The sequence below is a fragment of the Nyctibius grandis genome, chromosome 9, assembly GCF_013368605.1.
Source record: "Nyctibius grandis isolate bNycGra1 chromosome 9, bNycGra1.pri, whole genome shotgun sequence".
In the NCBI taxonomy this organism is placed as follows: domain Eukaryota; kingdom Metazoa; phylum Chordata; class Aves; order Nyctibiiformes; family Nyctibiidae; genus Nyctibius; species Nyctibius grandis.
The window spans coordinates 3,787,367-3,807,540 of record NC_090666.1 but is presented as its reverse complement, the minus strand read 5'-3'; the positions used below and the strand labels follow the sequence as shown (position 1 = coordinate 3,807,540).

Below are 20,174 nucleotides of genomic sequence, written 5' to 3'. Positions count from 1 at the left end.
TCAGTCTTGTAAGGAATGTTCTGTTATTCCCTGTTTGACAGGGAAAGAAACCTGAGCACAGCCTTATTTTAGTAACCATTTGGGGAAAGATCATGCAGCAAAGTGGTGGCAAATTCAGGAGGAAAACTACGGATTTCCCCTACCTGCCACCTCCACTGCTTTTGGAAGTAGGCAAATGCTTCATAAATCAGCTTTGGCCTTTTAGCTGTATGTCTAGGACCTCTGGACGTTCGTCAGGCAAATTGTTAGAAAAGGTGCTGTTACTGCCTTCACGTAGAACAAATTCTGGATGGTACCTACTCTACCTATTGCTGCAGGTTGACCCTACGTCACATGTGCAGTGACTGGTATGTCTGGGACATACGTGACCTACAGTATATGAACTGCACGGTTTCTTTGCACGAGGCAAATCGTTTGCATCATACATTGTGCACTCTGGACAGGCTGACTTTGTTGTGTGCAGATCAACTCTACGTTGCATACAATACAATCTTTCACTGACATCCAATACATTCAGTATTTCCTGGACGCATTGGATTCACTGTGTATACGCTGCACAGCCCATACATCCTCTGTCGGAGAAACCTCAGAGAGATATGGGAGCTATTGCCTTTTAAATTTCAAAGGACGGTAGCTACGTTTTTGTGCCCTTTTCTCATGCCTTAAATATCACAAAAAAGACTCATTGCCCAGTAGGAAAAAATAATGATGATGATTTCAGCTATATGATCCAAGGCACATATATAAAGTACTGCAAGCATTCCATCAGAAATGGTTATTTCAACTATAATTCATCCAAGCTGTTCTCTAGTAACATAAAAAGGTCTAACCAGCAGTCCTTTTCTGGTAGGTGTTCCTAGTGTTCCTGTATGGGAGTAAATCTCTTTAGGATCCAGTTCTGCTGCTGCTGTATTACGTACAGTACCTGACCACCTGGATCAGAGCCCAGATCTCTCTAGTCCTGTAACCAAACTGTAACAGCGGCCAGAAGTGCCACCAGGGATGGAAAAGATGCAAGTCAAATGTGTTGGCCTGCATGGACCACTACAGGCATCTCGTGCTGCTAGAAATTGTGCGTCACCTTATTGCCTAAGGTACGAGTAACTTAGACGCTAATCAGAGCCTTACTTCAGAAGGAACCCAAGTTAATTCAGTGCATCTACTTGCGGAATACACCAAAACTGTCAGTAAAGGTGCAAGCACTGACAGTTAATAGACTTAAAACCGACTAATTATCAGTTGATTTTGATATACTGTAGGTTATTTATTTAATACGGGCTAATGATATTAAAAACGTTAAGTTTTAGGAAAAATAATTCTCTTTTTATCTGTTAGTAAAGAAGAATACAGTTTAATTAGTGAGGCTTTATAAGATGAGCCGTCAAGAAAACTTCTTCTACTTTTGATGCCAATCTGAGAAAAGGTTTTGTGCATTTCCCAAGGAACATACCATAAGAAGAAACACTTCACTCACCTAGGATAACCAATCCCATTAAAATAGTAATTTTAGGCTTCCTGTGTTTATATGAATTTTTATTTCTGTATTACTTTTTCCCAAGGTATCCTTTATGCAAAGGCTAAATTGTGATTCATGCATAGAAAGTCATCTAATTCATACAAGAAATACTTTGAACAAGATCACAGGAGTGGCAAAACCAGAACACATTATTGGTCTATTACGTCAGGCATTTGCTTCTGGGATGGCCTATATACTCGGGGCGGGAAAAAAAAACCCAAACCAGAAGGAATTTTACACATAGGAGGGAACTTTGCAGCATTACACATTGAAAAAATTATTTCAGCCCTGGCAACGAAGAGCAATCATTATATTTTCTGAAGCACAAGGACAGATACTTCTTAATTAGTTTCATAGTATCCTGAAAAAACTAGCCTATTGTACATTGTGACTCTTTTTAAAGTTCTATAAAAATGCAGTTTTTGCTGGTGGTCAATACCAAGAAGAGGTCACACAGGGTGCAAAAAAATACTTACAGTAGGAACTGGGATACTTGATCTGAAGCAGGCAACTGAGCCAGCATCAAATGAGTGAATTCTGCACCATCTTCATTAGAACAGAAGGTTATTTCTGTGAAAGAGCTTAAATTTTGGTACCTGGTTTTGTTTTTTGAAAGCTATGAATAGGGAGCACTGTTATTTGCAGGTGTTTCAGCCATAGTGTTGTGATGTTTGGTGCTTATCTTACAACCCCAGCTTCTTCCTGGATTTGAATACTCAAGAATTTCACGGTTTTAAAAGGTCATAAAATAAAAAGGCAACAAAAGAGAGCCGGCCCGGACGAAGCTCGCTCCCGGCACGCCATACGGAAGGCACGCTGTCACGATTTCTAAGCGGGGCTCCTGGCTGCCTGGGGTCCAGTACCCGACTGCCGGGAGCCGCGGCGGCCAAGCGGGCCCCGGGGCCGGGCGGCTGCGCTGCCCGCCGGGCCGCTGCTCTCGGCTGCCCCGGCCGCGGGCGGGGCCGGGCGGGGGCCGCCCCCGGGGCGGGCCGGGCCGGGCCGGGCGGTGCCCGCGGCCGCCTACAAAGGGCGGTGCGCGGCGGAGCACCGAGCCCGCAGCCTCCGGCAGCCGGGGGAGCGCAGCGCCAGCCGGGCGTCGCAGGGCGCTCGGCCCCTCCGCGGCGGAGCGCGCCCAGCCGCCCGCGGCGCATAAGGCCAAGGCTTTCCGACTTCAGCTACAGTGCTGGCTAAGTCGGGGAAGGCAACACGGAGCGAAGCCGCGCGTCCCCCCGCCTCCTCTCGGCAGCGGGCTCTGGCAGCGGCTGAGCGGGCCGGCATGGCGCGGGGAGCGGAGCCGGCGGGCGAGCGGCGGTGCTGCGGTCAGTGCGCGGCGGCGGGGGCGGCCGGGGCGCCTCCCGCCCGGTTGCCGGGCGCGGGCGAGCGGGGCGGGGGGTGAGAGGCCCCGCCGAGGCGCTGCGCGGTGCTGCCCGCCCGGGGTGGGCTCCGCCGCGGTGGCCGCCGCCCCGGAGCGCGGCGTGTCGCGGTGGCAGCTTCGCTCTGCGAACCGGGGGGTTCCCGCACGGCAGCGAGTAGTACCCGGTGTGTGCCCGAATCTCCTTTAGCGTTTGTTTCTTATTTCTCACTTAGGATCTGTGGTTGCCTATTTTACATCTGCAAAGTTTCTTCTGTATCTCGGGCATGCACTGTCCACTTGGGTAAGTAAACTATTGACCTGGTAGAAGTAGGATTTTATTAATCTAGCTGTGACTTACCTGAACATTATCCGTACTTTCTAAAAAATTTTCACAGAATAGCACAGCACCACAAAGACAGAGGTCTCGTTACAACACCTTGCTGTTAAAAGTCTGCATAATCTTTACATGGTATGTTGCAACAGTTTCAGTTTTCATTAGTGCAGAGTAGTGCAGTACCTAATTTCCTGAGGGCCTGGTTCTGTACCTTTTTATGCTTTTAAGTAACTATGGAACCAGTGAGGTTCCTTGTAGAGTAAGTTCTGAGTGAGAGAAATGAAACATAGTCCAATACAGAATAAAAGACAGTCCATTGCAACATGTAGTTGAAGGACTTGTTTACTTACTAATGGGAAATACTCATTGTTTACAATGGACCCATTACTGCCACTCATTAGCAAACCTGTTGAGAGTGTCAGGAGATGTCTCTGTTAAAATGTTTGTCTTATGAAATGCTTCTGTACTAAAGTAACTTACTACACCAGTTTTTACTCACTTGAAAACACTTAAAAAAATCTTAAATAGTAAATCTGGTTCTATTCCATATAATAAAATTAAGAATGTATGTATCTTGTAATACAATCTTAAGTCTCCATCCAGAGCCTTGACTCACAAAGAAGTGGAAAGTTTCCTCCCTAATATTCCCTGTTTTGTCTTTAGTCCTGCAGTTGGACTGGTGTAGTGTGTGCTTTGTATAGCATTGAACAAATGGCTGATATACAGTTACGATGTTGCACGCCTAACTCGGGCAATTCCTCGCTCTTGCTGACCTGAAAGGTCATATTGATGTTTCTGTTCATGGAAGAAGAATTTAAGTGGTATTAAATGCTTGTTTAAATAAATGCAGTATTTTAGCAATTATTAATGTTACTGAAGGAGCTGAGTGGTGATGTTTCTGTTTGTTTCACTGCTTTTCAGAGGCCAGGGTTGTTACTTGCAGCAGTTTTTGTCAGTGATGCCCACAAAGTGCCTGACTGGTGATTCGGCCAGCCTGGCTTGCTCCTCCCTGACCAGTGCTTCAGAGCTCAGCAGTGGGACTGCTCTCAGAGTACATGAGTAAAGGTGACAAAGCAGAGTTTGAAAACAGTGTCACACACCATAACAAACATTAGACTGCAAGGTGTCTGGTCAGCTGTTTAGCAATATTAGTAGTATACTCCTTGTTCCAGTGTGTTTTCTTTTGTGCTGGAAAATCTTGACTCAAAAAAACCCAACCAAACCTGCTGAAACAACAGAAATACAGCTTGTTTTGACAGAACCGGGCACAGGACTGCACCTTTTCTATCTGCTAAGCTTTAGTGTTCCTGTTGTCTGAATGTTTTTGCTAACAGGAACAATAAACAAGCACCTTAATCTTCAGAACTCAAAGTAATAGATTATCTTTGTTCTAAAATGGCTATGTCCACAATACAAAACCTAATACAAATGTGGTTTTGCTGTAATTGGGAGCGCTAATTTGGTTTCTGTGTGACTAAGCCATTCCCAAACAGGGAGAGAAGCTGTAAATGATTAAGTGCGTCACATCTCCACAAATGTTCAGATTTGAACAAAGTCTAGGCTGTGTCTTAGGCTCTTGTTCAGTAAAGCATTTGAATGTGTGCTTGGCCTCAGTGATCCTAATAGGCTGGACTGCACTGCTGAACTGGAGTCTCAGACCTTATGCTGTTGCCTTTATGTTTTTAATTCACTGCTGTCTATCACTTGGCAGTAAAGAAAGAAGAGAATGAAAGTGGGTTCACCTTGTGGGTGCCAGGCCTGCAGGTTGGTTGCAAATTCCCAGCCTTATCTGTGCCACTCAGACCTCAGGAGGCCTGTCAGTGGGGAGTAGCCTGGCTACTGCTGAACTTGTTGGCTTCAGTTCTGAGATGGGATCGTATATGTTCAGTCTGAGATCATTAGAAGGATAATTATGACAGAAGAGCAAGAACCATCTCTAAAAGGATGGTGAGGCTAAACAGCTGTAGTTACTTATTTTGAAATACCTACATTTTGAGACATTTTAAAGTGGGATTAAGTATATATAATCAAGGGTTTGCCCATTTCTGAAGGCAATATTTACTGTTTAAATTGCAGTAGGTCTTAGCTTGAAATTACAAACCTGCTTCAAACCTCTGTAATTTGCTAATGTTGTTCTTCTGTGACACTATTTATCATTACTTGCTCTTCATGGTTTTTAATTCTTGAAAGAAACTCATGCTTTTAGGTTGGAACAGCTTTAGTTACCCCAAATATTATCTGTGTGGATTGGCCTGATCAAAATACTCTGGGTAAATGCGTTGGATAAGGTTGAACAGAGTTCACAGGCTCCTTAAATGAACTGTATAGCAAAATCATGATCCCTCTGGAGTCAAAGGAATATTCCTGTGAGTTTTAAGTGAGATCAGGTTTTTCACTCTGACAGTAGTGCTTGGCACTGACTTTCACATACCTACATTTTTTAATGCCTTTTTTGTCTTGTCAGAGTTCAGTAACTGAAACATCTCTGCAAAAAGGAAAAAAAAAACCCAAACTTCTGTTATGAAATTTTAATGTGAAAGTACTCTGCTTATTTTTCTAGCTTAATGAACTGTTACCCAGGCTAATCAAAACTGAGTTAATCTACCTGCATGCATTTTAAGTGAAACTGAGTGAAGAGGTACCTCAGGTCATATTAAGTGAATGCTAGACTTGGGAAATTACATCCCTGTGTTTTCATTGCTGGAATACTTCCTATATATTTCCACTAGCCATGGAACAAAAGTGGAACGTGTTTTACAGAAGACTTTAGGTGTGTCTGGAGAGTGAAAACTGGTTTATTATCTACAAGAGGGCACATCTAAGCTGATCATGCTTATATTTGCATTTTTTCGTTGCTTTTCGTTAGAAAACTCACAAAACTTTTTTCTGCCTATAGTTGAGGAAACGAATGTTTACACATTGCAATGTTTGAAAAAACCTCCTTCAGAGAACTTCAATAACATTAAAAAGCAAATTCTTTTTGTGCATCTATACTACATTGAAGACTTTAATCAAACTTTGCAATTATTTTGACACTCCCAGTAGTATGCTTTTTATGTATCTCTTGATCCTGTGTTATATGATATGTTAGATTTGGCAGACTTTGCTTTTTAAAAGTGCTTTTATGTTATACCTCCCCCAGCCCTTTAGAATATTTGAGGTCCACAGAAATTTGTACTATTTGCTGTATCACATAGGATTGCTTATTTAAGATAAGGCAGCAGAAGAAAACAGTTTCATATTTTGTTCATAAAAGACTAACATTAGGGACCCTTATTGAACAAACTGTGTGCCCTGGAATAGTATGAACGATTTCTATTAATCTGCTTTGTTATTGATTACATAGAGCATTTTGTGTAGTGTGTTTCTTGCAATATGTTTAAAAATAAAGTGAGATGTGACAACATAAAAACCTCAATGTATTCATTAGCAAGCCACAGGTCTGTTTGATAACAAACCTAAAAATGCTTTGAATGGTATGAAAATTACTTTACTTGGGCATGTTTAGCATTTTGGGCTTCTTTTTTTCTAACCTCTGTAGTAAGGGGTATCAAAACACGAAAATTTGATATGCTAAGCACTAAAATAAGTCGAATGAGAATGAGTTAGTGATAGGTTAAACAAGCTCTGATATTCTACCTCTCGGTAATATGCCAATGCTTAACATTATTAAAAAGAGCTTAAGTCCATTGACTTTAGAAACTGTAGTTAACATTTCGGGCAACGCCTTCTTGATTTACCCATGTCTGTCCTGAATTGTATTATGACACGCTTTGGCTTGACTGGCTCTTGTGTTTTAAAGCACCATTTAAGCTTTGATCATCTAAGAGCAAACTGCTGTCTTGAAAAGTTATTTGAATAGTATCAGTAATCAATAAATCTGTTGCTAATATTTGATCTGTGCTGGAGTATCTATGTAAGCTTTCTGAGGCTTGTTGGATGTGGCTGGTAACAGACTGTCCTGTAACATTATAATAGAAAATATCTGGGATTTTTGATGTGGTATTAGAAGCTGTAATGTTGCACTTGATTAGGACACATGATCTTCATAATACTGGGGTAAAATCAATGGTGACAGGATGTAGTCATTAAAAAAAAACAAACCAAAAACTCCAAACCTGCAGAAAAAAAATGCACAAAAAAAAAAACCCCAAACACCCTTCTCCCCCTGCCTGCTTGTGTAACAAACCTTTATTTTAATACAGACTTTTGTCAGGGCGTTAGTAACATAGTCAACTTGTGTGCTTGCAAAGTGCAAATAGTAATGCTGTGTATGTACCCTCTGTTACTCTTAAAGGGAGATCGCATGTGGCATTTCGCTGTGTCAGTATTCCTGGTTGAACTTTATGGAAACAGCTTACTCCTGACGGCAGTCTATGGACTGGTTGTGGCGGGATCAGTTCTTCTCCTGGGAGCCATTATTGGAGACTGGGTGGACAAGAACTCCAGGCTCAAAGGTTAGATGCCTAGAGCAGGTTATTTACTTAAGGATGGATCGAATTAATGTAAAAAGATAAAGCTGATAGAGTTAACTCCTCAAGTCAAATATGAGAACAGGGCTTGCTCTCTCTCTTTTTTTTTTTTTTGAAGGGTAGTGTTTCAGAGTGGTAATGATTATACAAAGATAGTGTCAAAGACAGGAGGAAGACAGTTTTACGTCATGATATGTCCAGTACTTGGGATAAACCTGTACGATATGTAGACATGTGCGGAAATGCAAAAGATAAAAAGCACATAACGTTAAAGGCTGCAGACCAAGTTCTTTACAATCTATTACTAACATACATTCACATTATTTGTTGTATTCTGTCTGGATATAAACATCTTCCACTTAAGTGTAAACATGCACTGTATTTGCGTTATACATATTTTAAATGTGTGCTCTAGTCTGTTTTATGAGTAACATGGTATCAAGCTCTTCATACACATTTTTACTTTCCAAGAGTTTACAAAGTAGCATCACTGCCATGGTATGCTAAAGATTAATTTTAGAGGCTCAAACTAAGTCTTGTTTTTACCCCTTTGAAAACAGTGTCAGCATTTAAACAGGTACAATTTGGTTTTTGATTAAGAAAAGACCTACCTGGACTGTACATGTTTGAGAGCTCTGAATTGTTAAAAGCTAGAAAGTTATATCAGACATTAATCTCTTTCTCTAAGACAATGGAAGATTCAAAAGCTAATATGAAGTATAGTTTTAGCACTTACATTTTGGGGAGAGAATAAGAAAATAAAAATATTTAAAGAATCTCTGCATATTCCTTAATTATAACCTTCTTAAGCTTATAGTTAGCTCATTCTTATGTTCATAACTGATCATCTCTGTTTTGATTTAAAACAGTGGCCCAGACATCCCTGGTTGTACAGAATGCGTCTGTCATCCTGTGTGGTATTATCCTGATGATTGTCTTCTTGTTTAAGACACAGCTTTTGACCTTATACCATGGATGGCTTCTTGTGAGTGCTTGAATTTATTTATAAGGGATTAACTTACAAAGAAACTTTGGGGAACATGGGAGACAGATAAATTTTTATTTTTCTCTCTAGTCTGTTTAGACTTCCCGAAAACTGACAAATGAAACTTTGAGCTACTTGGGCAAACAGCGGTGATTGTTTTCTGTCAGGAATTGTAGAGTAGACTTGGTCTTGTTTTGTCTGAAGCATAACACTAAACTGTGGATTCAAATGTAAAAGTGTCTTTTCTGGTTGTACAGGGTAGGAGTGGAGATCTCCCTTCAACAATTTTCTCATGTTGTAACTCTTTCCCCCCATTTCTCTAGACAATGTGCTATATCCTGGTTATCACAATAGCAAATATTGCCAATTTGGCCAGCACTGCCACAGCGATCACAATTCAGAGGGACTGGATTGTTGTGGTTGCAGGGGAAGACAGAAGCAAACTGGCAGGTGAAATATGTTGCCTTTTTAATACCTTAAATGTCTTACTTTCCAAGCTTGATTTTTAGACTAGAGTTTTACAGAAGCCACCACATCTTTGAGTTCGATATTATGAGAAAACAGCAGGTAAAAAGGGGCAGCCTTTATTTTCATCTTACCTGCTCTGGAGTATGCTTACTGAGATTAGAAATGACTCTTGTGATTACAATTCAGTTAAGTTATCCCTAAACTTGTTTTGTCCTCCTTTTAGTCCTACTGCAGCTTTGGCAGGAAAACTTTATTCTTGCTGAACAAATAAACATACACCACACTCTTAAATCAAATAACCAATGTTTAATAGAAAAGCTATTTAACTTCCAGGCACTTAAAGCCAAGTGTTGCAATACTTTATTTTTAGGTCCCTGGAATGGAACAGAAAACTGTTGCGTAACTGGGTTCCTCACATAGGGATCAAAGAAAGAGGTACATGAGAATGAAGTCCAGAACAGTAAAGTAGGTGGATCAGGAAACTGCCAGTAGGAAATGCTGTGTATGCAGATACATTTGAAATCTTGCATTTCTCTAGCATTAGATGTCTGACTCAAAGCTGTGAACACTTTTCTTCAGTTGGAACCGAAAGCTCTGTATTCCTTTGACATCTAATACCTTTGGTATTAGACTACAGACTTAATCTTCTTTTTGGCCTTGTAAATATTTTTCCTCCTTTTTCCCTTTTCTTGCACAGTGGCATGGCGTTATTGGGAGAGAGAATTGAGTTCCCACTCAAATTCTACTGCAGCTCAGTGGTCATGACACTACTTGGATGTGAGAGGTTGTTTGGGATCTTCCCCAAGGATGCGTTGAACCTGACTCCCCTTTGCTGGGGGGCACGCCTAGCCACAAGGCCATTCACACCAAGGGATGCATGATTGATCTTTGCTATGCTGCTGTTCTATGTTGTCTGTTCAGTGTGGGAAGCAGCATTTTTTGTGATGAACTTAGGCAGGCTATATGGGCTCTGAATCAACCCTGTAAGGGGACTTAAGCCTCCTCAGATAGAGGAACTGATACTGAAGTGCAGACAAGGCACAGAGCAGCTTAACATTGCCAAGACACTTATAGCTCACTGAAGTAACTCTGGGACTAAAGTTTTAAGTCTGACACTTGTGGAGTTTAGATACCTCCAGGCCTAGAGAGCATTTCAGATTCTGGGCTCTAATTTTGTATGAAGCTGCCTAAATTGCCCGTAAAGTTCAGTTGACGTGCCGGAGTCCTTTTAGGGAGTTGAATCCTATATTGCAGATTTATTCCTGATGTTTGTCTCCAATGAAGGAATCTTATTTCCCCTTCTCATCCAGGAGTGGCTAGCTCTTAGATGCATTAAAAGTGTCTTGCTTTCACTTCCCAGTATACAAATTTTCCACCGTAGTCTTTTATTTTGACCTTGCAGTGCCTTTCTAGGTCATGCCTTTTGTAGAGCAGTGGTACAGGTTAACTAACCTTATGCGTGTGAATCACAAGTAGAAAAATATCATCTGTCTGTAAAAGCCTTAAAGTTCTAATGGTTCTCATTAACCTTTCTTCTTGCGTCAGATCTTACTCAGCAAATCATCTCCCCAATCCCTGTACTACTTACTACACACGAGATAAGGTACAGACCGCACCTGCAGAGAACTGCTGCATGCGAGGCGGTCCTGCCTCTGTACTGCTTCATGATCTCAGGCAGCATTACATGACAGTTTATATTCTGTACTGAAAAATCAGGCAAGAGGTAACTCTAAATTCTGATACCACTTAAGAACAAAAAAAACCACTGAACTGAGTCCTTAGTTCAACAGATCTTTTAGATCTAAAAAGATCTCTTCCAGGGTATTCAGCCTGGGTTGTTACATTTTTAATCATAATGTAAGTTGGAGACTGTTGAAATTTCTTAACTTAAAAACCAAAACACCAGCATTGACTTTACAGCGTATAGTGTTGTCCACCTCTGTGCTGTTACCTTTCCTCAAAGAGGAGCCTTAGTTAAGTAAGTTGGTAGAACAGGCAAATAAAAAACTGCCTTGGCTTCCCTTTCCTCGTGGTCCTTGATTAATTTTTCCATTCACTCTTACTTTGTACCTTTACTGAGTGGAAATATTAGCCCTACCCAAATAACTCAAAACAAAGCTTAGTTCTTGGAGTTTCTAAAGCCAAATATTATGCAAGTATCTATCTAACTCAGTTAACCATCAGTCAAATAGTTAACACTGAACTGACTTTGAATTCTAATAGAATAACCTAAGCATTTCTTTGAATGGCAAGGAACAATTTTCTACAGATTGAAAAAAAGCAGCTTCATACTGGTATAGAGTTTCACTTGCCCTTCAAAAGCTCTAATTTCATAACAGGACTCCAAAATGGGTTTGATAAGCAGCCTGAAGCCCTGATGTGCAAAACCATTGAGCGTCTAGCAACTTGTAAGAGTGGAACAATGGCACCATTAATTGGAAACCTATAGGAGCCCAGAGGGTGTAATGACACTAAAGTGGATAAGATTGGGGAGGGTGGGACATACCCTACCAGCAAATGGAAGATGCATTAATGCCAAGGATGGAGTGCTTGTTTTGGTCATAAACATCAAAGTGTGGAACAGAAAGGAGTGAGGACTTTGCTCAGTAAGTTCTGAAAATGCCTATAACTGCCATCAACCAATGTGATTCGATAAGGAAATTTAAAGCCAATTTCAAAGGTCTGCTGCTATCACGGTGGGTACTGTGGTCACCTGTTACTAGAAGTAAATAGAGGAGATTAAGAAATACATGGTGCAGTATTGGGAGATAGTAGTTGCTAAAATTATCTTTACTGTAAAGAATTTCGTCATATGAGATTCCTATTAATGTCTAGAGTTGTGCATGCTGGGTTTGAATGTTACAGAGATAGGCTTAGGAGTCCATAACGTCACTAGGATGTAAGGGTAATCTGATCTCATGACTAACAGTTTTACCTGCAGGAGTACCTTCCACTGTAAACCCAGCATGCTAAACCTGGAAGACCTCATGCAGGCAAAACTGGCAGGAGTAGGGATTTGGCTTACAGACAGCTTGGTTGGTCCCAATAAACACTGGAACACTTTAAAGATGCCCTGGTAGGCAGTCTAACTCCTGCTCCTGCTGGAATTGCTTCCAGTTGGGGCAGGACTTCTTAGCTTGATGTGTGTACATGTGCAATTCTCAGTTATGTTAGTGAATATTTCACTGTATGTGTTCAGCAATTGCTTCATATCATCAAATCATTTCTGACAGATATGAATGCCACAATAAGAAGAATTGATCAGTTGACCAATATCTTGGCCCCAATGGCTGTTGGTCAAATAATGACATTTGGCTCCCCGATGATTGGCTGTGGATTCATTTCTGGCTGGAACCTGATGTCAATGTGTGTGGAATACCTGCTGCTCTGGAAGGTTTATCAGAAAACCCCTACTCTGGCTCTCAAAGCTGCGAAAGTTGAAGAATCAGAACTGAAACAGCTGAATGTAAAGAAAGGTATTGAAAACACAAAAGTAACTGTTCAAATCCAGGGTGTATTCACTGTATCAGTCAAACTGAAGTGTTGACTTTTGTCTTCTACAGACACTGCTGTGAGGCTATATAGCTTTCTACTCATGGCTTGAAAGTTTCAGGCGTTGGATAAAGATACCAGAGAGTCTAAGTAACAATACTTTGAAGCTATTTGAGGAATCCCATAAAATGCAGCCAAAAAAATGAATTCTCTCCTTAGTTAATCCTTTAGAGTAAGTCTGCCCTGTTATTTAGGGTTAATTGTGAGGATGCTCCTTATCCATCTATACCATAGCTAATAAGCTGACAAAGCCTTTCACTCTGTAGTGTCTATAAGCAAAACAGCCTGTGTAGGACTCTTTCTTGCTAACTGATCTCTACTTACTCATAGTACTAACAGGCTTTCAGGAGGTTGTAGAATAGGTGGTAGTATTTCTAGTCTGGCATGCTTCACTGAGTTCCACATACTGCAGGACATGGTGGAGAAAAAAAAAAATCTACTTTGACCTTCTACTCTGCTTCCTTGGCCAAGCTGAACAACTGGGATTTGCAGTGCAGATGGCTATGACTATAACGAACCTTAGAGTTGATACTAGCATTACTTTAGATAGTCTTAATATCAGAAATGAAAATTGTTTCAGAAGCAGACTTTTTGTTATGAAGTATTTGAAACATCAGATACTAGAATAGAAAACTTAAGCGTTCTCCCATTTTGAAGATAGCAGTATGTGAATACTACTGAAAGCTCAAGCTATGGGCTCCCAGCTACAACATATTGTGGTTTTCTTTTTAAAGAAAGATTATAAAGAGTTCCTGTTTTGTCTTCAAAAGCTAGCTAGCAATCTGTTCTTTGCTCAATATATAGTGAGATAGGGGGCTGCTATTAAAAGTGCTCAGGAGACACATCTTCTTCCCAGCCAGCAGATCCACTATGGTAATAGCTGGTCCAGTAAGCTATTGGACTAGGCTGATGGCAGCCTGGGATAGGGGAACAAGACAAAGAGCGTAGAAGGCTCATAGCTTTGGAGCTGGCTCTTGAATGCTCCTGAAGAATGAAGCGTTTAGCAAGTGTCAATATGTAGGAAACATCTCTTAATCTTTGCTATTGCAGTATTCTGATTTCAGAAGAACATTTTTAAAAGTCGCAGAAATACTTCATGAGTCTCGCTTGCTGTATGTGGAGTTTTTCAAACTTGACAGTGTAGAAACACTGCTCAGGCATCCAAATACTTGTCTAATTTCTATCCACATTACTAATCTAAATACTGCTATGGGTTTTTTTTGATTTTTGTTTATGACCAGTGGAAGTGCCTTTCTCCTATATTAGAGTGAAAATGGAATTGTAGAAGAGCATGGTCTGAGTTTTTTTTTTAAGTTGAATTTTGAAGCTTTTGGCTTTGGTAGGCTTCAGCAAGCATCTCTGCCTTGGTTCTTCTACCATGACGTGAGATAATGATGATGTTTAAGTATTCCCTACTTTCTGTGCTGAGTGCATTTAAACATACAAAGGTATGTTAAAATATCGACTAACGTTGGCATTCATTAAGCAAATAATTTCTTTATGGAAATGGAGCGTTCAGTCACAAGTCTATTGAAAAGCAACAGGCTATGCTTTCTTCTACCACAGTTTAATTAAATAAGCAGGAGTTTAAATGGATAGGGATAAACTTTACTTGATCTTACTATACGGGAGGGATTTAAGGACACTTCAAAATGTGTAAGTAATCAGAGGAAGGTTGATTGCAGAATTTAATTGATGCACTTCTGCAGCAATGAACTTAACTAACTGCAAACAATTGTCTTGCAGTTTACATGTCGCACTTTCCAGGCAGGAGTGTATCTAACAGTTACATTTCTGTTTACAGAGAGTGACATGAGACCTGCTGAAGGAGTGCAGTTAATTGTTGAGAAAGATGTAACTGGCTTTGAGCCCCAAGAGGAGAAGGAAGTCAGCTGTGTTTCCCGTATTGCTGAGCCTTTCATCACGTTTCGTGATGGATGGGTTGCGTACTACAACCAGCCAGTGTTTCTTGCAGGCATGGGTCTTGCATTTCTGTATATGACTGTTCTGGGTTTTGACTGTATTACTACAGGCTATGCATACACTCAGGGTTTGAGTGGCTCTGTGCTAAGCCTCCTGATGGGTGCCTCGGCGGTCACTGGAATCATGGGAACAGTAGCTTTCACCTGGCTTCGTCGCAAATGCGGCCTGGTTCGCACGGGCCTTATTTCTGGGATTGCTCAATTTGCTTGTCTGGTCTTATGTGCCATCTCTGTATTCATGCCTGGAAGTCCTCTGGATTTGACTGTTTCCCCATTTGCTGACATCAGTGCCAGGCTGTTTGAAAGTGAACCATTACCTACTATAGCATCTCCAGAAGATAAGCCTGAAATGGTTTTTGCAACTGGAATGCCCAACTTATTAAACGGGTCTATTACTCCTGCTAACAGCGACCCAGAGATGAGTCCTGAGCCTGTGCCTTTGATCTCTGTTAGTCTCCTGTTTGCAGGAGTCATTGCTGCTAGAGTTGGTAAGTATTACGGCTCTATTAAAATCTGATCTACTGACTGCTTTTAATCCTAAAAATTACAGTGCCTGTCAACTAAATAAAAATTTGAGTTTAGAACTGTAGGCTACAGTTGAAGTGTTATATCACATTTCTAAGGCTAATTCATTACACTTTACATAAAATTGAAATGATCTTGCAATAGTACTGCCAGTGCAGAGGCTGCAGTGCTAATTTCTTGTGATTCCTATATCACTAATAGGAGAAAAGTTACCACATTTGGGGATGAATGTAACTTGTTTGGTTTTTTTTTTTTTGGAACGCTCATCTCTAAATCTTCCTTCAAAACTAAATAAAACCATTTGTTAATAGGAAACAGAACTAAACACATCTGCTATGAAAACCTTCACACTTAGCAGTTTACTGAATTAACCTGTTCGTTAAATAAATTGTCTAATCTTTAAACTTGTGACCAGCAAAAGTTTAGAACAGAAACTTTGATTTGGATGACAGCTTAATTTTTTGAGCAGTTGCTGGTTAGTGTAGTATTAGTATCTGTCAACAGAAGAGGCAGTCAAACACTTAAATGTAATGAACAGTAACTCTCATCTGTAGAATTTTTGTACTCTTAATTTTTGCAGCTTTTGCTGAATTTTGGAGGAATAAAATACTTGATTCACATGTATTAAGCTTGTTTGCAAGATAAACTTTTAAAACTGAATCATTAATGGGCTAAAACAGTATAGAAGCCAGTGTCAACCGAGACACTGGATGGATTCCGCATAGCTTAAAACATGTTTGATACTTTTGCAAACATCTTACACAAAACTTCGTAGTTCTAGCTAGCATGAATACGCTGTAAATAGGCATAAACCAGCTATTTAAATAAGGAACAGATGAGCAAAACATTGTTAACTAGATAGACATGTTGAAGCAAGATGTGACAGGCAAGTTAATATGTCAAGCTGTATGTATTATTTCAGGAAATAGTAGGAAAGGGAGAGTAAATTGCTCTTGACTGTCAGTGTGAAATCCGCTCTAGTCTGACAAGAGGCTAGCTTGTCCCATGCATTTTTGGCAGAAGTGAGTGTTTGGAAGTATGAATTGAATTGTGCCAGTAACGAAAGCTTACCATGAGAAGCCCAGTTGTATGGATAACTGTTTTTTCTCTCCGTAGGCCTTTGGTCCTTTGATTTGACTGTCACACAGTTGCTCCAAGAAAACGTGGTAGAATCTGAAAGAGGCATCATAAACGGTGTCCAAAACTCCATGAATTATCTTCTTGATTTGCTGCACTTCATCATGGTCATCTTGGCCCCAAATCCTGAAGCTTTTGGCTTATTGGTGCTTATTTCTGTGTCTTTTGTTGCAATGGGCCACATAATGTACTTCAGATTTGCCCAAAAAAGCTTGGGAAAACAACTTTTTGTTTGCTGCACTCCTGATCCCAAAGCAGTCTCTGACAGTTCACCTGGTAATACATCTACTGTCTGAAAGGGTCCACTTCTATTACTAACTTGCTACACAAATATCATGGTTAAACACATATACTGGCTTTTGTGACCCTGTTTAAGGTGTTTCTCTAGAGTTGAATGCATAATTTAACTGTTTAGGGAAGCTGTCCCAAGAGAGCTAAAATTCATCTTACAGTGACCCTGTAAAAATGTTTCATGTTTGGCAGAGGACAGCCTTGTTGGATCTTTACAGCTGGTGTTTCAAAGGATCCCTACAAGACATACATCTAGTATTTGATCGCAAAAATAATGTTGAATTTCTGTTGCTGACCCCCACAGTGATACTGTTTAGTGGTTATACGTACTCGGTTTGTTCATGAATTCTGAACAATTCCTGTGCTCATTGAGCAAAACGAGGGGTTTTTTTTAGTTACTTCAGAATACCTTGATATACAGAACTTGGTTTTGTGGGGTTTTTCCTCTTGTTTTTGCCTATGAATGGTTCTGCTCCTCTGTCTTCTCAAATTGGTATAAACATCCTTCTTGGATTCCTGAAGTGGCCTCTTAAGTTCTGATGTTTTCCTGAAATACCTTTTTAGTATTCTATCTGTTTGGATTTAACTTTACAGAAACACCTTTGTAGGGTTTTTTTTGCATGTTTCCTTACAAATTAGATGAGTGCTAGGTACAAGATATTGTATTATGCTTTTGTTGCACTTCATAAAGGAAAACATAGTCTCATTTTAGCAGAAGCTATTGATGTAACATTATAAAGCATGGCTTTTTTAATTGCAAATGACAGGTCTGCTCAGGTTTGTAGCAGAAAGTACTAAGGTCAGGAGTACTGGTACAGAAAGATAAAGTTTAGGGCTAACAGTTTTTGCCTCAGAGTACAAGCAGCTTTAGTTTATTTTCAAATCCTCTTGTTTTCAGAAACCCTATTAAAGCCTGATGTATTGGCAAATTATTAGTATTCCAGGCAAATGAAGTCAAAAAGTGGATTACTTGCATTTATCTGTTTTACATATAGGTGAATTTTGTTCTTTTTTTGTTCTAAGACTGCTAAAACAATGAGATGTTGGACTGTGTGGCCCTCTAAAGCAACTTCAGAGCAATGAAGAATGATGTATCCCTCTGATTTTTCAAGAAGTTCTTGTGTTTTTTGTTTTTGTTTTGGTTTTTTTTACCCTGCACATGTACTAACACACTAGTTCCCTAGTCATTAACCATATCTGCACTTTTGTGGAAACTACGCACTTGGCTTTCTCAGCAGAGTTGAACTCAGTAGTGTTCTGAGTTTTCCAATGGTGTGACAGTATGACTTCTAAACTTAAATCTTTGTAAAAGGTTTGTTTGCAAAATAAGTAGTATGTAAAAACACACATCAGCGACTTGTGAAAAGTATCCTCTAACGTTTAAGGTTTTTTTATTTTAGGTACTGTCCTTCACACAGTCATCTATGTTGCCAGACTTCAACCCTGGAATGTAAGTGTGAACTCTGTTGACATTAAAGGCTTAACATTAATTGACACCAGGGCTGAATCTAGGCCATTCATCTTAGAATTCGTAATTATTACATTATATATCAAGCTAAATAGAATGTAAAAAAACCTCCAGTGGCTTTTGTCTCAGATACAATATTTTATAAGAGGAGTGAAAGTGAATGCATGGGAATCCAATGTACTTGTAGCCCTCGGTATTCAATAACTGGATGTAACGATTTTTCTCCTCTAATGGACCAAAACTAATCATTACTACTATGTTACTGAAAGTTTCTCAGGGATGTTTTCACTAGGTTTATAAGTGTTTATACTTTGACCAAGCTTTTGGGTTTTGTTTTGATACAATAAAGTAAAATATGTAAATTAGAGTAGTTATAAAATTTGTGACTCAATCCTGAGTGTAACTTCTCAAGGAAAAGGGAATTTTGCTATCAGCAGAATTTAGAAGTCAGAAGACAAATAAAACAAGCTTATCTAGATTTGTAGAATAAATATGCCCAAAGGATAGCTTATACAGTATGTGATAAGTACACCGGTAAATAAAATACCTCTGATTTGCCAAATATGTTTTCTCATGTGTATCTAATCTAAATTGGGACCAGATTTTAATGTTGATGAATATAAATAAAGGTAGCACAAATGTCAGTGAATGCCTCTATACTGCACTTTGAATGCCACTGTATATATTGGACTCACTGGCCATCAGGGAAACAAAGCTGAAAATGCAGCTTCGTGTGGGCTGTCTGTAGCCTACAGAACCCAGTGTGCCTAAAGCTTAATTCTGTAGCACTAAACACCAGACATCCCAGAGGGGATGTATTCCTGAAGTCTAGAGAGCTCCAAAAACATAACAGATAGAGCTGGGAGCATACCATGTTCCCATCTGTTCCCAAAGTCTTTCCTACCCTCACCCCCTACCCCCCACTTCCCCCCAAGAGCAAGGTAGTCTTATGTGTTGAGTAGCAATTTGTTCATAAATAGTTCCACTAGGTAGTGCAGTCTGGATCTCAAGACAAAAAAAGTAGTATTTGGAGGGGATTGGACCTTTGTATTTTGTACACATGATGTTGTTAGGATTCATATGTGCAGATACACAGCTGGAAGGCAAGATAATCCTAAAAGAGAAAGAAGGGTGAATGCTGACTTTAAGAGGAATAAAGAGGTCTAAATTGGAAATCTATGTATTGGTCTGAGTCAGATGTCTAAAAATGTATGCTGCTTGAGCACAACCCATTTGTGTATAAGTCTAAGATGTATGCAGACACCTGTACTGATTAGTGCTTTGAAGCAATGTGGAGCCTGAAGTCTTACTTAGCAGGACTTTCATTAAGTAAGCATTTTTGGCCTTGTATTTATTTATTTTTTGTTAAATGTGTCCAATTTGGATGAAAACTGCCCTTAAAATGTACGCACTAGAAATCAATCTTACCAGAATAGCATATTTTATTATACAACCTTATGCTGGACATAGTATTGATTTATGTATTACTATTGTTAAAGCTAATGAATAAATTTGCATAAAAATGTATTTGTCGTGTATTATTCAGTTTGTGGGTATCTCAGTGTGCTGTATTTAGCATGGATACTGTAGATGAAGGTTTTTCGTACTGATGGGATGGAAACAGCCATGAAGCACAAACAAACAGCATTGAGGAGGAAGCCAACAAGAAGTGTAGTAAAAGCCTTTCAGTGATCCTATAGCTCTGTCTTCAGTGAACTGATTTTTATTAACCATCCACAGTGGTAACTTAAGACACAATAGCTGAAGGTGAAGTTGTGGTCTTACAACCTCAGCCCAGGCCCAGCACTGGTGATATAGCACTTTTGTGTATTTGCTTGCTGAGCAACAGAAAGCAAATGATTTTACTTTCCCAGTCGTCTTTTTACCATACTGAATTTGAGATGATGGCCTTCTGTAGTAGCAACCTGCAGGTGAGAACACCTGGCATAAGAGTGGTCACAAAGAAATGCTGTAACTTTTAATATTCTGATTTTAGTCTTGAAGAGTACTTCAATTGAGTATTTTATAGAGGTCTGCTGCTTGTTAAATGTATTTAGGATATGCTTGCATGTTGAATTGATCTTTGGAGG

At 39.9% G+C, this 20,174-nt stretch overlaps 1 protein-coding gene across 1 annotated transcript; it reads left to right on the top strand.

Annotated features, from left to right (window-relative positions):
* The first annotated feature begins 2,585 nt into the window (after positions 1-2,585).
* SLC40A1 (solute carrier family 40 member 1) lies at positions 2,586-19,611 on the top strand. The gene is made up of 9 exons (XM_068407835.1): positions 2,586-2,835; positions 3,104-3,171; positions 7,502-7,661; positions 8,546-8,661; positions 8,985-9,111; positions 12,363-12,605; positions 14,486-15,151; positions 16,305-16,601; positions 18,017-19,611. The coding sequence occupies exons 1-9, from the start codon at positions 2,793-2,795 to the stop codon at positions 18,184-18,186; spliced, it is 1,890 nt and encodes a 629-aa protein (XP_068263936.1). The 5' UTR covers positions 2,586-2,792; the 3' UTR covers positions 18,187-19,611.
* The last annotated feature ends 563 nt before the right edge of the window (positions 19,612-20,174 follow it).